Raw genomic sequence first — 18093 nt, 5'->3', positions numbered from 1 at the left:
CTCACTATTAAGTGTCAGTTTGGGCATTCTGTCATTTTCCATCATTTCAACATGGCCCAAACATGCCAGTCGCAGCGACTTGGCAAATCTAACTATGTCCTTCCTTCTAGTAGTTCATTTATCCCCATGTTCATTCTAATTCTCCATCTCTCTCCTTCTCTAATTGGGCCAAAGATTCTCCTTATCATTTTTCTTTCAAATTTTCTAAGGGTTTCTTTATCCTGGCTTGTTATTGTCCATGTCTGAGCTCCATAAGCTAAACCAGGGCTAGTAAGCGTTTCATAGATCTTCAGTTTCGTATTCCTTAATAGTAACATTGATTGGAGGAGAGTAATATATGCAAAATATATCTTGTTACCTTCCATAACCCTTTGATTGATCTCCGTGAATATCTTATTTTCATTATATATATATATTTATTTATTTATATATGGTTATATGTGTGAGCACATTCAGATATCACAACTTTTAATGGAATGAAGTGTCAAGAGGCACGATAATTAGTTCACCAGTGGTCAATATTTTCGGAGTATTCTTAGCTTTTCAGATTTCAACGCACCCGGAACATACCCTATTGTTTAGGTGACAGTAACATCAAAATCAGCGCGCGTTGTAATCGTTGACTATAATATCAAGCGTTGAAGTGGATAAGTGTAAGACATTTTGTGCCTCTTCCTTATAAGTTACTATCTCCGCTCCTTATTTTTTATGTTACAGTTCCCTTTTTTCTTGAATTTTTGACCAGTGAAATGTGATCTAGTACCTCTTTGACGAATGTTCTATTGGCTCATAAAAAATTAGATTGATAGTAATTTTACTTTATTGTTTCTTGTACTTTTCGTGGAAGCAGAAAAGTGGAATTCCTAGGAAATTTCATCCCTCGGAAAGATTTTTCTCACCTATTTGGGACGATTTTTGAAGATGGAATTAATTTCCTAATCGCACGATCTTTTTTGGTAAATTTTAAGCGCTTGGATATATATATATATATATATATATATATATATATATATCGTATTTTAAATGCATTCCCTGTTACGCCGTTCAGGACGGCCAAGGAGATGAACCTTTTATGAACCCTATGTTTTTCATTTAGACTTTTAGACTTACGTAAGTCCGTTCCAGTGGCTATTTTCGCTGTCCACTTGCGGACCTAGCATCAAAATTGACCAAAACACTTCGCTCGTTTCCTCGCTCAAGGCCCCCTGTGTCATTCGAATGCAAAAAAATCACCCGCGTTCCTCTTTTTATTAGCACATTAAATATGTTACCCGCTCTCTTCATGTCCTTAGCCTCTTTCAGAAATGGTAGTCGTTATCTCACTTGAAAGACGTCTCAGAACGGAGTCATATTTTTATATTTTTCTCTTCTCTCTCACGCGATCTTTGTTAATGGAGCCACCTTCTATATTCTCTCCATCCAGCCGCAGTTGCATTCCACACCCTCGCCACCGTTTTTGATTTTTATCGCCGATCGAGTCAACATCCCTGTTTAACTTTTGAAAATGGCGTCGATGCAAATATGTTGTCTTCCCTTTGGTTTGTCGTCATCTGCAGCGGTAGCAAAGTGTCCATCGCGTTGGAAGGGAGATCATGATATTCGTTATTGAGGACAGCTTTCTAGTTTCTTGTGTAGTAGCTGAAGTGAGTGTTCTCTCTCACCATTTCGGTATGGCCGCTTTCCTTGTTGATCCCTGTTCTTCCTCATCCCTCAACAGCTTCCCATGAAGTAACAGATGTGTTTTCGCTATTGAAGTACATTTTTGGTGGTGATCTCCCTCGCGTTTCACTTTTTTATTTTGTCTCTCTCTTTAGCTTCCGAATTTATTAGATACATTTCATCATTTGAAAAATTGGGTGTCAATAAACGTTATCGTTTTAAAAAACATTGGTTTTTTTCAAAGTAAATATTATTTTTAATTACCATACATTACTTCAAGCAGCATCACGAGAGTTAACGAATTTGAGTGAAACAAAAATTTAAACGCTTAATTTATCATTACTTTAGTTCAGACATAACATTCACATGTTCAATAATAATGTTCAATTACGCGCGCTAATTATTGATAGGAAGAAATATTTTAGGGTTTCCTAATGCTTCATCCAAGGATGGAGAAATTAGTGAATGAAAACTTTAATTCGGCGTCTATTTATTTGATAAACTATTTCATTAACCGTAAATTTTGTTTCTAATTGGAATAAATTCCGGGTAAATGGCTAGGAGAAGAAAAAAATGTTCAAAAAGGAACAAACGTGGTAAGTCACGACGCAGCATTATGACATATTTTCCAACCTTTCATCGAGATGGCATGATGAGATGATACAGTTAGACTTCATAATAAATAAATATGAGTAATGCCAGGTGTAATATAAGGTGTTTTAAACCGAAGGAAGATGATTAAACATATTTGAAAAAATATACAATTATAATGAATTAGGCGGCAGGATCACCGGCGATAAAAGAAAAAGGAGGTAGCATATCTAATATAGTAAGTGAAAAGGACTCTTAGGATGGAACTACTGATGGAAGCATATGGAACTGGCTCGCGCGTAGTGAAATGGTTTATAAAATGTTTATATTGAGTTGAAATTGAGAGACATGGGCAAGTGCAGAATTATTTTCCAATTGCCGTCATTAAAAACCATGACTTTGTTCTGCAAAAGAAGCAGAATTAACATAAAAATGATAGGCCAAGTTGTTAATGAAGTAGACGGACAAGATGATGAAGGGAGAATACTACAGAAGGCACAAGTAGAAGAGGAGACGGATCGAGTACCTTCTTAGACACGACATCTATCGATGACTGTGAGGAAAATATACTTTCAAGGTAGAACTGAATAAGGGAGGGCTCTGGACACCTTCAGCTTCACCCTGGCTGAGTAATTTTTCGAGTACCTGGTTTTCTGGGAAGTCGTATATGGCACAGAAAAAGGAACTGGCCCCCTACTCTGATGAATGAATTTAAATGAATGTTGGGTCTAGTTATATGAGAACTCTCTCTTTCACCTATCAGAATAACATTCCGATAGATTCCTGAGGTGGGATGCTGCCCTTAAGTTTTAATTAGAATGTCATTTTTCAATCAGAAACTGGATGGTTTTCTGTGGATTTTGATACTTTTGTTCTTTGTAGTTATAATGAATCATTGTATGGGAACATCTGAAAATTATCTTCGTTTTTTTTGCCTATCCTACTTTATTTGCTGTCTAGATCGTAATCCGCCATCTACAGGTGCAAGCCCTGTATGGTACGTAAGTGGCCGATCAAAGGTTGTTTCCAAGCAAAAACCAAAATTTGAATCAGGCATTGAATCCGCGAATCTGTTTTTTTAGGACTGGTTTTTATAACGAGTACTCACACAGGATATGTTATGAAACTTTCTTTTCCTCGTGATTTTTGAAAAACAAGTAATCTTTGCAAAGTGAATGCAGAGAAATTCATGACGTATCACCAGAATTTCATATAGTAAATTTAACCTCCGTCCAACTTATGTAAAACTTAATGCAGTTCAATGTGTTATTTTTAGGCAGACGAGATTCCTTCACGGTACCCTTCGGTTAATAACTCTCTCATATATTTTACGGAATGATACTGTTTTCAATTAATGCAAATGTGGGATTCATTAAATATACGTTACGATATGTATTTAACCTGTCAGCATGGAACAAAGGAGAGGATTTGAAGGGTATTTTTCGTAGGATCACACCTTCTGTAGGGAGGGACCTGAGAAGCCACCTTATGCCACGCCCCTTATTCTTCTCAGGGCAATTTGTGCCATCATCGTGATAAGCGGCCTGTAAATTATTGCTCTTCTTTGATAATTCCCGCCGCATTACTTCGTTTCCCTCTCCTTGGCCTCCTGTTCCTCCCGAGCACGTAGGTGTCCTTTTTCCTTTCTGCTACGCTTTCCACATGATATTTAACTGTCTTTTCCCATCACCACACCCCACTCCCACCCCCATTTTCACCCCAAGATCCAACATTCCCGTCTTCCCCACTTTTTTCACGCCCCCGGGAACAAACTCATATTCCCTCATCTTTTCCGTCCGGCACTTACTTCTTAAATGCTCCGTTAGATGGCGTGACCTGCCTACCAAAGCGGCAGCGCGCCCCTATTCAGCATTCCCGGCAACCACGTTCCAGGGAAGCCTGAGCTTGCGGTGATTTCCCACTTTGGGAAAAGTCGAGTGTGTGTGTAGGGAGAGGGGGGGCTTTGTGTCCGCCTCCGTCGCCCCTCTTCGCATTCGGTTTTCAACCCCGCTCCCTATTCCCCAATCCTCACCTCCGAGAAGGAGTTTCGAGGAAGGGAAAAAAATATATGTTGGGAAGGGTGACTTCTCTTCTCTTCCCCTGAAGCACCGTCCACAAATGACGTCACGCACTTGGCGGTTGGGCGGGGTTGGGTGGGAGGCGAAGCGCAGTTTGTGCCTCCTTGATGTTCCGAGACGAAGGGGCGGGCGAGGGAGTTTGACGATCCGTGACGTCTTGGTAGGCAAGGCTGATGCAAATAAATCGCTGACGTTCTCCAATTTTGTCTTCGTGATGTGTTACTTAGGAGATGTTATGCTTTTTAACGGGCAGAACAATTAGCTTGTCATTGCGGAAAGACGTTCAATGCTCCTCTCTTCTTTTGCAAAAGAATTCCTTCTCGGAGAAGTTTTTGACTTGTCCTTAGCGAGCGGATGACAAGGTTACGTCTTGAGAGCGTCTCATGGCGCATTCATGCAGAAACATGATAATTTTTACCACCACGCTGAAGTAAGGAGTTCCTGCAGAATTGTTTGGCTAAGAGTTTGTTTCTTATGTTGGACCTACCCCCCCCCCCCCCCGCCACACACCCCCGCGGTGGCTTGTGGAGTATTATGTAGATGTAGCTGAAGAGTGGGGGAAGGTCACGAGAGCTGCGTAATCACAGAGAGTATTTAGTTACAAATGCTTGCTTACCCTGATAAGAGTTGGTACTGGGACTGAGGGAAGGATCGAACAGGAGAGGCAACATACGTGGATCACCTATGGACCAATTCGATAATGCATACTCCCAATCTCCTCTCCTGATTTCGCTGCAACTTATGTTTTTACTATATCAACATTGCACCGCCAACGGTACCCGGCCATTTACCTAGGATGCTGCCGATAAAAACGACCAAGTTGATTGCATTATTACATCTATAAACACATTTTCACATCTGTCTTTAGGTCTCTCAGAACAAAAAGTCTTATTTTAATTTTATTTCTTGCGCTAACGCTTATATCAGTTTATTAACTTTATTGCTTCTTTGCTAAATATGAGATTTCACACATTTCACACAACGGGATCATAGCAGTCCATCCCCATTTCCGCAACCGTATTTACTTCTTGCCCGCATCCTTTTTATTATGCGGTTTGGGGTCACTTGGGCAGGAGAGCCCGGAGTTTACAACCTTTAACCACCCTGCCTTTCATGTGCCTTTGGAATACGAGACCACGTGGACGGGGTCTTGCGCTTGTCTCTCGTTTAACCTTTGGATGTATCTGTCGTGAGGCGTCCTTATGTGAGCCTCCACGCCGAATTCATGTCAAAATATATGACTTATTTTCAAAGGAATATTTTAGAGACTATATATTTACAGGTTCGGATTAAATGGACGATGAGTTCCTTCTTGAAGTGTAATAAATGTGGTGAGTGTGCCCGCATCGGAGGTATGACATTTGTAACTTGTTGAAATTTATGATACTTTTATTAGGCACCGTGCTATCTCAATGAGACATTTTTAGCCATTGTAACACCGAGATGGTGCGATTCTGAGAAATTTTCCTTGACTATCATTGTACTGTTAAATACGGAACGATAATAAAAAGTGCATATTTCTATTTAAAAAAAACCTCATTGATTATTTGAAAAATATTGTTTTGATTATTCGTTATTGATGTTGATTTATGTAGACTGCTACATCATACTGACGACTCGGTTAGTTTTATGACTGTGCTAAAATTTCAATTAATATCACGGTTACAAGGTTACAAACGTAAACCTTGTAATTGGTGTGCACATGTTATATGCAAACATGTTTCAACTCGTGGTCTTCTCAAAGGAAATATGCTTTTTTGATGAAAAGAGTGTGCAAAAATAAGTGTTTTACCGCTAGTCATATTCCTGATATCCCATGGTTGAAACACACGCACCATTATACTCGTATTTTCAAAAGATTTATCGAATTTGAGTGTTCAATGATTTGGTCTAGAAGAATGAAGCTTATGATGCAACATGGTCCCATTTATCTGCGTCTGATTTTGAGATATCATTACGGGCTTATCATTTCACCTTGCGAGAAGGCCCAGAGGAAAAGAAGAGTCACAGCAGAGCCGTTCCTGCGGTTATACCGGTGGCATGTGCAGAGAAGACATATAATCCGAAAGAAGTTCTCAGTTTGATTTCAAATACTCGGGAGAAAAATCGGGAAAAAGCGACCATGTTCGTTATGATATTCGCAAGAATGTTGGCAATTGAAATCTAGGAAACCAAGGGAAATCCTGGCATTAAAGTTGATTCCGCTGGAGGAAATAAGCATTCCAGGTCATGCAGTAACCATTTCACGTTGTGTTGCCAAAACTACACCGAAGATTGCGGTTCCTACCAACAAGCAAATATAGTGCATATTATCGAAGCACATTCTTCTTTCTTCTTTTTTGCTTGCAGCCTGTTTTTCGTTTAGCCCTTAACACTATATCATTCCATCTCTCCCTCTGCCGTACTGTTCTTCTTTTCCCGCTTGGAGCATGATCATTGCATATCTTTACTTTTTACCGTCGTCCATCCGGTTTATATGTCTGTTTCATATTCTTCTGTTTAATACTCAATCTCCTCCCACCTCAATTGCACAGTCCTGCCCTATATTGTTTTTTCATTCCTTTCTCCATCTCTCTGTGTTTTCCCTCTCATTTATCTTAATCTTACTTCTCTGAAAAGTCCAACTGCTTTTGATATCCGTTGTTTCATTTTCTGTTTCTCCTTCATATGTTTATATTGTTGTTATATCGTATATAATATGCATCTCAGAATATGTAAAGCTGTTTTCATACTCTTAGTCATATCTGCAGATACCGTGTCCTAAGTCGTTTCCGCTGTTTGTTACATTGAAATAAAATTCTTTGGAGGTGATCTTCATTCTCTGCCATCGTTCGCTTGGTATACGATATTGAAGTTTGTTTGGCCATTCTTCTATTGCCGTTATTATCCTGTCCATTGTTAAATTAAATATCAATAGACTTATGGAATATACCTAAATAATTCCTATATTTATATCTTTTAAAAGTCTTGCTTGATATTTAAGTTTGTTTCCAGTATATACTCTTATTTCTATTATTAACTTGATTGTGTTAAACGATACTCCCTTTTCCTGAAGTGCGAGTATTTTAAGTACTTCGATCAATCGCAAGCTGTCGACTGTTTTTTGTACGTCAGCGAAGCACTTAAGTTTATGCAGGAGTATTGAAATCAAGAATTTGTCAACAGTGTTCCACATAGAAATTTTATGTTTGGTTAATCTCTCACTCCTAAATCCTTGTTACTCATCCTATGAGTTAATTCTTTTTTTAAATATGTTTGTAATTACTCTCTTCGAAACTTTAAAAATCGCTTTAGAAGGTTAATGTCTTGCTTTATTTTCTCCTTTTTTCTCTCTCTCTCTCCCGAGTTTCGTATACGTTGGAATTAAAATTTCTCTTTTCCAAGAAAGAACTACACATATTAATTCAAAATTTAATTACTTGTGTGCGCTAATTCTCAAATTTCATTTCTGAATTTCAGCAGTCCGACAACGACCTGGTATTCGACGATGAACTTCCCATTTCTTCCAAACACCTCTCCTCTCCCAAAATGTCCCTGCTGCAGCCTGGAGAAGTGGCGATGCCCGACTACCAGCTGGACGACTCATCCGTGCCGCCTGGGAAGAAGCTCGTATGCCGCATGGAAGTGCAGACCGTCAAGCCTTCCTTCTTCGGTATCTGGAACAAGAAACAGAAGGAGGTGGAGATATGCGAGTACGTGGACGTAGCGGACGAAGGCGGCGATGTAGAGGAAAGCAAGGAGAACGAGGGCGGGATTTCGGCGCCTCCATCGTCACTCGTCCTCCAGCGGCACACGAGGGCGACGCCGGACACGTACGACGAACCTAGCGCTCCCGCGGACGACGAAGACTTCGCCGACGGGTCCGGCGACGGATTCCCGGAGGGGTCTGCAATGCCCGAAAAACCTTCCAAGGTTTCCTTGACGGAGACCACCATTCCAACCTCATCGCTTGGAGGACCGCGTGAGTACCCCTTTCTAGCGTGTCCTTCGACCGTGCGCTCCCCTTTTCCTATTTTTCCATTCGGGGGCAGCGAGCTGGTAAGAGATTTCACGAAGGAACACGCGCTTCAATGCCGTTGTGGGGAGGGAAACAATAGGGCTACTGGACTAGGATGCTGACTAGGACGCTGAAACTGTACAAGAGGGAGCTAATATTTATTTATTTGTCCGTAGCCAAGTTTGTTATCCCTTAAATTAATTGTGAGGAATCAGGCGTTACATGGTGGAAACGGAGCCATGCTACCTGGGATTATGGTAGTATTTTACTGGAGAAGTATTTATTTCGACTTAAGTTTGGCTTCGTGACTTTGAAACCTAGGTCAAAAGAAATACTTCTCTCGTGAAAATGTCCTATTATTCTTGGCTTTATTTATACTTTTAATATTAGAGTTTGTATATATGTTATTATATATATATATATATATATATATATATATATATATATATATATATATATATATATATATATATATATATATATATATATATATATATAATGGGCTGACACAACATAACACAAATAGAAAAGAATAGACACATATAAAAGAACACTTACACGGTTTACCGTATAAGTGTTCTTTTATATGTGTCTGTTCTTTTATATGTGTCTATTCTTTTCTATTTGTGTTATGTTGTGTCGGCCCATTATTGTGCCGCTCGTGTGAGTTTTTCCGTACAATCGTTATATATATATATATATATATATATATATATATATATATATATATATATATATATATAATTCTTATAATTAAGTTATCTGCCAGGTTAGGTAGGTTTTGGATGGACACAACTGCCAAATAAATATTTTGTGACTCCTAACAAAACACAATCCAGCAACTTACTCTACATCAAGTCCCTCTTCATCTCTGTGCAGTCCCTTTCTCTCGTCCAACATCCCTATCCTGTTCCTGCCCTTTCCTCGTTTGCCTATCATTCTGCCCTCTATTACAGTCTTCAACATCCCACGGCCGACCAATATGCCCTTCATCCATTTTTCCTGCCTCCTTAACATTTCTCCCTACAAACCCTTCTCTACACCCACCCTACCAAGTACTTCCTCATTTGTTTTCCTTTCGGTCTATTTCACCTTCTCCATTCTTCTCTACAGTCACGTTTCAAAAGCCTCCTATCTACTTCTATCATCCTGTTTCAGTGATAACGTTTCTGCGCCGTACCTAACTACGCTCCATATCAAAGTTTTGACGAGTATTTTCTTAGCACCCTTACTCAACGTCCCTGTCATCAACTCCCTCCTCCTGGTGAAAGCCACTTTACCTACCGCAATTCTTCTCCTTACGTCCCTACTACTCTCCTTTCGTCTTCTACTTACGTACCAAATCACTTCCGAGATACGTTAACTGTTCTACCTGGTCTAGTTTTTGCCCTCCTATTTCAATGTTTAGCTCGCCTTTTTCTTTCTGGAAAATTACATAAACTTTATTTTGTTAGTATTGATCCCATACCTGTCGCACTGAATTTCTAATCCACTCAGCGATGCTTGCAACCCCTTGGCTGACTGACAAACTCAAGCTTGTTCATCAGCAAACCTAACTGATATTACGAATTCCCAGCTGACATTCATTCCTACTTCCATTTCTTCCCATGACTCTTTAATAATTTCCTCCACACATACGTTGAACAGCACCAGTGATAATGGACAACCCTGCCTTACACCTCTTCCTAACACTGCCCATCCGCACTTTCCGTTACCCACTCGCACCTGAGTAGTATTAGAAATGTACAGGTTGCGAATTAGCCTCCTGTTCCTAAAATCTATTCCTATTTTCTGCAATATACTAATTAGTTTTCCCCAATTCAAAATATCGAACGCCATTTCGAAATCTACGCAACAGGCACATGCGTCCTGATTGTATTCTCCATTCCTCTCGATGGCTGAAATGGCATCACGCGTGCCTCTCCCCTTCCTAAACCAAAACTGATCTTCCCCCAAGTAATAATTTGCCTTGCTCTCCATATATATACATATATGTGCATATATACACACACACACACACACATATATATATATATATATATATATATATATATATATATATATATATATATAAATGATTTCGTCGAAGTAACACGGATGTGTTGAATAACATACTTTGACAGCAACAAACAATATAAGAACACATAAAAAGATCACTCACACGCTATTTCTTGATCATTTCGATGGAATTCAGCTCCGTCTTCATCGGAAGAGATAGAAGTAAAAAGTAGCTACACACACACACACACACACACACACACACATATATATATATATATATATATATATATATATATATATATATATATATATATATATATATATTTCGTCCGGAAAATAAGTGTACTGAGCTCAGGAAAAAAAAATTATTACACTTTTACACATCTTAAGCTAATATTCCTCAAAATAGGACCCTTGTGAGTCGATACACTTGTTCCAGCGGCGTTCCCATTCCTGGAACGCTCCCGCGAAGGCATCATCGGGAACCTCTCGAAGACACGTCGTCACGGCCTCTTTGACGGCGTCCAAAGTCCCGTATCGCGTTCCTTTCAAACTCCTCTTTATCTTCGGGAACAGAAAGAAGTCCGGTGGTGCCAAGTCCGGGCTGTAGGGTTGTTGATCCGCAAGTTGTGTCGCGATTTCCAAACGATTGAGTCTTTGATCATCACTGAGCACTTTCGGCACCAACTTTGCACAAATTGTTCGCATCTGTAATTGGTGCCTAATAATCTCGTGCACTATTGTTTTTAGCACATTACACTGCTCTGCTATCATCCGAACACTAAGACGACGATCAGAGTTCAGTACATCGCGAACTTTTCGCACATTTTCGTCGGTGAGTGTCGTTGATGGGCGTCCAGGCCGTGGTTCGTCGTCGACCTCTTCTCTGCCCTCCACGAACATCTTGTGCCACCGGAAGATCATGTTTCTGGACATGGCTGACTCCCCGTAAGCCTGGTTAATCATACCGACAGTTTCGGTAGACGATTTCCCAAGCTTTACCGCAAATTTGATGGAATAACGCTGCTCCAAAAACTTCGGCATCGCGTTCCGTGACGTGGGTCGAGCGTGGAGGTTCGCGTTAACAGAGCTCCTAACTACACCATAGCTCAGAGCCGACTGCCTTTTTCAGCGTCGCTTGCCAACATACCCCCCTCCAATCGCAGCCCGTCAGAGCGGTGCTGGGCGCGCCTGGAGCGGCGGGAAAAAATCAGTACACTTATTTTCCGGACAACACAATGTAGACAAACAGAGATGTAGATTTGTAGTATATAGAAACACAAAGAAAGAGTGTAACATATTGTGAGTGTCCTTTCTTTGTGTCTCTATATTCTACTAATCTACATCAGGGTAGGGGGGCCAGTTCCTTTCCCTGTGCCGGTTATGGTTTCCCAGGAAGATCTGGTACCCGAAAAATCACATAGCTTGGGTGGAGCTGCAGGTGCCCAGAGTGCCTTACCCGGGAATCGAACCCTGGACCCTCCGGTCTGCAGTCCAACGCTCTACCCACTGGACTACCACGACCCACATATATAAATATATATATATATATATATATATATATATATATATATATATATATATATATATATATAAATATATCTACCTGTATACTAGTATGGGGCTAACATGGGGAAAAATGGTTTAGAAATATCTAAGTGTATGCTAACTATGTTTCCCCAAACCATTAATGTGGAAATATTCGAATAATAAAGTTTAGGATCAATGCACTATTTCATTACGAAGTGTAAAAATGATTTTCCTTGACCGGGATGATTTTACTCTATGAAATCGTTGCACTGCATCGCACATTGTGGATCTTTGAGAAGTATCAGAAAAATTAGAAATTGAAAGAAATTTTTGTTATTTCATTTTGATATCGGCAGTATTTTACAAGAATGATAGATTCTGTTTAATTTTTAGAGTTATTTTTTAATAATACCGTGCATGTTTATTTCTTTTGTTTTAGCTACCGATGGTCTAATCCTCAAAATGAATTTAAGAAATAGAATGAGTATGCACAATTAATGCGTGAGTGAAATAGTCGTCGGTCTTAGTTAGGCAAACTAGTTCTCTGGCCTGTATATTGATAAATATCATTGAACCGAATTGTCGTATTATTCACTTTGATTTATTTTGTGAGCATCGTAGAATCATTGAACCAATTTCCTCTAATCACGATCACTTAAAGATGGTAGGCTGTGAGTAGAATGATGGAAGAAGTTAATTTTGACTAGTAATGGCAGTTTATTTCCCGTAAATGTGATTGGGAAGCCAATTTTTACTTACCATTGGTGACCGCTTTCATTTAATTTCATTTGGATAAAAAAATCTTATTGCATTGATTTTAAGTAACTTTCAGTTATTTCAAAATCACTTATTAAATGTGCAATGTCATTCTTCAACATTAGATAAAAACTCAGAATTCTAATACTTTTCATGCTGTTGCATAGGATGGGCCTTCCGTAAAATTTGATGAATTGCATATTAATTTTTAAAACATTTTATAAATGATTTGAAGTTGTATGGGAATGGACACGCCTTATTTAGTTATATTAGAAACTATAGTTATATATAGTCAGCCGGAATGTCTGGGGTAATTCTAATTAAACAAATTTTTAGTCATTAAGTATTATCTAGTCGCTCTGTTCATCAATTAAATGGCCTTCAAATACCCTTGGCGATAAAAGGAATTCTTAGCAAGCAGAAAGCCACCTCAATAAATGCATAAATTTATATTCAGATAATTCGTTGACCTTCAGAAATTGTTTTTTTTATTGCCTCTCGCCACCAAAAATTCTTACATGATTGCGTAGGTAGTAATTCCAATGAACTTATTTGGAAAATGTGACCTTAATAAAATATAAAAGTGAATTACTTTAATTAGCGATAATGAAAAGGTAATGTTAAAAACAACAGTATGGTTAAACGAAGGAACTATGAAATTAAAACTGGACTGTTAGTTGCCTGACTCAACTTGGATAAGGATCTATTTTTTCACTCTAGATTTTAAAAATAATTATTTATAGAGAAAGAACGATCAATCTTTAGAAAATCATCCCCTTTTCAATTCGTTTTCGTGCCCAAGCAGCGGAAAAGCTTTGGAAGGACGCCGATAGACTCCGCTCTCTGGAGCGTCGGACTGAATGTCATCTTGCGGCCATCGAAGGAACCACGTTTCACTAGCTTCCGTGCGTAGGCGTCACTTTCAAGTTTGCTTTAGTCAGGTCTGTTTTAGTTGAGAATTATTCTTTTTTTAAATATAAAGAGATTTTATGATAATAAATCATACGTGTATTACTATGATTTGTAGAAAGATATGCGATGTGGTTGACCCCTATGGTCTATCTCGTTATCCGGACATTTAGCGTTTCACGACTCGATCTAATGTTTGTCGTGACACTGCCCAAATGATTTTTCGTGTTGGCAGATGTTTGTCAGAAGTTCACTATCTAATACCACTCTGGCAAAATGTGAATCTCACTGGATTGTTGGGAAATGATATCTAAACTGGATTGGCGTAATCTGAATATTCTACCCATCTAAGTATAAATGAAGCTGGTGTAGTGACCAATTATCCTCTGGAGGCTTGTATTATTGCCTTCGATGTAAAATTAAAGATTTACTTCGACATTAATATTCTTCCAATCGATTTTCAATTTAAAAAATTACAAAGAATATAATAAGTTATTTTCATCTAGTAAATAAAAGTATGTTGCGATTTTGCGAAATGTTTTAAGGAGGTTAGAATTTTTTCTCCTTTCAAGGAACTACTTACCACATGCGCATCAGAGCACATCCTCTTCAATGATTCATTGCCTAAAAAAGGAGTGAATTGAGTTGTTTACATTATGGAGCAGGCGAGATAGGAACGCGTCAGATAAGCAGAAAGTGGAACAGCGTGATCATGTCTCTTCCGTCTCTGACCTCAAGCCTCAATAATCTCTACGCGTTCTTGGAAAAGCTAGGACAGAGGTGGAAGTGGCTGAGGAACACGATTAACAGTATGCTTATGTCATAGTCGCAGAATACGTACGTCCGTGATGGCCTAATAGTTATTCGCGCCCTTCGCGGAACCGCAGAAGGATGCCGGAAGGATGCTTTTGATAGGCGAGCTTAGAAGGTCACGTCTTAGTAAGCTTCATGGAGCGTTGATGCTCACACATTCGGGGGCGGGGTTGGGGGGGATAATTTTCGTTTCCTCAGCCACCTGAGGTTCCCCGCAACGTGCTGATATCCGCGGAAGACCTCGCGGACTGAATTTTAGAAGGGATTGCCAAAAAGCATTACCCTGAATTTGAATCCTGGACTTCATCGACAGCAGCCGATCGCGTTAACCCAGGGTCTTGACTACCATATCAACCATCGCTCTTGAGAAGCAGTGAATGAAACACGTTGATTTCTTTGGACAAGAATAATTGGAAGAATAGTGAGCATGTATCTGTCGAATTTCTGAAATTGTTTCATGCTATTGTGTTTGTTTCATGCTATTATTTTTCTCCTCACCGTAACGTTTCCTCCAACTTAGTCGTAAGGGCGTCGTCATTAACTTCTATCACCTCACTGAAACATAAATATCCTGCTGCCACACACTATATCGGTGGTATATCATGAAGATGTGGACTTATTTTATTAGAATAAATTCGGAAAACTGGTATGCCTGAGTATACAGTTCTTATAGTCTTCATAAAACAATGCTTATTTGTTTTTTATAGGAGAAAGTTCTTTGATGATGACCCTAATTGAAGGATTAAGTCCAAGATCCCTCCTAGAGTAAATAATGAGTTATTATGAGAATAATGCCATATCTTTTGATTTATTAGAAATTTCACTACCGCTTCATCCAATTTAATGATAACATTTAATGAAAATAATGCTATCAGTATCAAGGAGCATTGATGGAGAGCAAAGTGGTTCACGGGCATATATTGCGAGGTTCATCGAATGCTTTGGAATTACTGTTTTAACCCCGAGGTCTTTGGAACTTTGTGTCATAAGCCATCACTTACCATTTTATGGGTTTCCCCCCGATAACATGTATGGCATTAGGCATGCACTCACTGGAATGTGAAACATGAGGAGAGTCGAGAAGATGAAAGGGAAATAGATTCATTAGAGTGATGAACTGACGGTATGATTTTGAAGGTAATGATAGATGTTCTCCTGAGAAGTCAATATAAGTTTATTGTGGAAATGTAATACCAAATAAAATGTAGCTAACAATTTCGGAAAGCCTCGGAACAGAGAATACAGTTTAAACATTTGAGTTCTAATGGTAACTCTTAAGTTATTTGTATTTTTATAGGCGTTCTCGTAAAAATATTTTAAAATTTGGCGCTAAAGTTTAAAAAGCAATAGAATTTATCCAATTGACTTTTAATAATTGTAAAATAGAATTAATTAAATTTAATATTAAATTTAAGGTAAAAATAAGGAAAATCATTGAAAACACCTGAAATATTAACATGTTAAAAAACTTGTGTTAATTCGATTTATGTCTTCTACTTTGATTCTCGCGTGTATTACTATTTATACTGTAAAAATTCAATCGTCATTCATCGAATTCTTAAAGAAATGCTCTAAAACCTTTAACCAATTCATTGGAAAAAGTATTAGGCCCAGAAATCAATGAAATAGGCCCCGCAAACGCATAAATGATAATTTTGAAAATATCATGATTATAAGCCAAGAATGTATGCAGAAAAAGTTGTTTTTTATTAATTTGACTTAATTTGGAATTAATATATTGGATTCAATGCGATGGAAATTTATCTCCAAATTATAGTTAAGTAAACTTCATGTAAATTTTACATAAATTGTTCGGTAAAAGTTATAATTGTCAAATTTGCGTGGAATATAATTCATAATTATTTTATTCTTCGTTGATGAAAAAATCTTTCAAAAGTTTCTGTACCCATCTTGTATTTAACATTAGAGACTAACTTATTCTGACTGTAAATTTCAATGGTTTTGAAGCGATGACTCCAAGATGCAGCACTTTTTGATAAATTAAGTTTGCACAATACAAATTCATTATACTTTTCAAAGATTTATTGCCCTTGAGTGTAATAATTTTTATTGTACATGTAGCAGACTGAAATAAATGTCTACTGATGAATTGATTTTTGAAATGTACACCATGATGATCTCATGGGAACAGTTTCATTCGCTGGGCAGGCGATTAAAAATAATTCCCTCATCTCCACCCCATTCATGTTGATGCAGCCTTGTCATGAGATGGATGCATTCGAATCACCCATTAACCAATTGAGAAGCTGCCTGTGGGGGTCACGTGGGCAATTTTGTAAGAGAATATTTTATTATCTCCAAATTGGTGTGCCCCGAATTTTAAATGCGTCGGTGACAAATTAGTGAAAATATCGGTGAGTCACGCGGTCGTAAAGCGGTTCTCTCGGCGATGCATGATGTGGGATGGGGGTTTGAAGGAATGGTGAGCGGCGTGGAGGGTTAAAGTAATGGAGAACTCGGGAAGCGGGTGTCAGCAGTGAGCTTGGGAAGGGGAACGGTTCTTGGGAGTCCGCGTTTCACCCTCAGAAAAGCAACGTTGTCTGGGTTAAGAAACTGAGGGCACGATAGAGTCGGAGATAACAATGGTGGGGGTTCCTTGAATGCAGAGGGGCGGAGGGATTTTTTATCTCAATGCACAAAAGATGACGCACGAGGAAGTGATGTAAGCACTATTCGGAGCGAATGGAACGCCGCGCCGCGACGGTAGAAGAATAAACGGTGTCATTCGTCTAAATGCCACCGAGTTTTTTTTTATTTATTAAATTTCTCTGCATCACCCAGCCTCCACAGATGCAATTAAATTCGAATTAGTGTGATTTCCACTTCTTTGATTGTCTTAGATTTCAAAATGTAGTTTTTTAATTTTCAAAGTTTAACATGAAATGTTCGGATGAAGACGTTTGCGTACTTTTTTCAGTTTTTGCACTGTTCCAATGAATTTTCCTATCGCCTGCTGCTTCGCCTAGCAGTATACCTACGTCGAAGAAAAATGTTTCTCTTCGGTGTCTTATCTATCTTCTATTATGACGAAATTAGAATGGATGGTTACATTAATGGATTCATAATAGGGATTTGCAGACAATGCCAGGCTATTCCGCTTTTACTGCGAAGTCTCCTCTTAATATATTGTATTCGTTAGTTCAGAATTTTGATTAAAGACATGGTCTGGTGGTATTTACCATTATCACTCAAGAGATTTTCTCTAATGGAATAGGTTATTATTTGGTACAAGTATAGTCTCAGAGTGTTCTATATACCTCCTAGGGTTCTATGAGAGAAAATAGTAGGAGTGGAAGAGAGTAACGTCGTGGCACAAGCCGTTCCTGTACTACAATTCTAGAAGTGAGAAGGAGGTATAAGTGGTGGTTTGAGTTTTATTTAGTGGAAGGTATTGAAATCCATGGCTCGACACCCATTCCAGGTATATTCAGTCCTAGATGATGGGGACGAACTAATTGGATGTTAAATATGGTGTACGTGTAAGAGTGAGAAAAGATAATTTTCATTTCGGCAAAATGATCTTTTTTAACTGCTCTCTATAAAGTCACAGCTGCGTCCGACATTTCCTGTAGGCATTCCTCCTTGATGACCTTCTCAGACATGCTAAAAATATAGGATATTTTCATCTTTATAATGTGAGCGGTTCGTCTAGAATGCCATATCACCCACCCACATGGTCTGCGATCAGAAACACTTCAGACTGCTGTGGACATCTCTTTTCACCCCTTTTATCTGACT

General features: G+C 38.7%; 1 protein-coding gene across 1 annotated transcript in view; it reads left to right on the top strand.

Moving 5' to 3' along the window:
* The window catches only part of LOC139696858 (uncharacterized), a 521008-nt gene that overhangs the window by 497417 nt on the left and 5498 nt on the right, over positions 1–18093 (top strand). The window contains exon 2 of the mRNA XM_071595738.1: positions 7791–8289. Within this exon, the coding sequence (XP_071451839.1) occupies positions 7791–8289 (499 nt within the window). The remainder of the gene's footprint in view (positions 1–7790; positions 8290–18093) is intronic.

This window comes from Hetaerina americana, unplaced genomic scaffold (assembly GCF_022747635.1).
Source record: "Hetaerina americana unplaced genomic scaffold, ioHetAmer1.1.p SCAF_7, whole genome shotgun sequence".
Lineage (NCBI taxonomy): Eukaryota > Metazoa > Arthropoda > Insecta > Odonata > Calopterygidae > Hetaerina > Hetaerina americana.
This window is presented reverse-complemented; position numbering and strand designations above follow the sequence as displayed.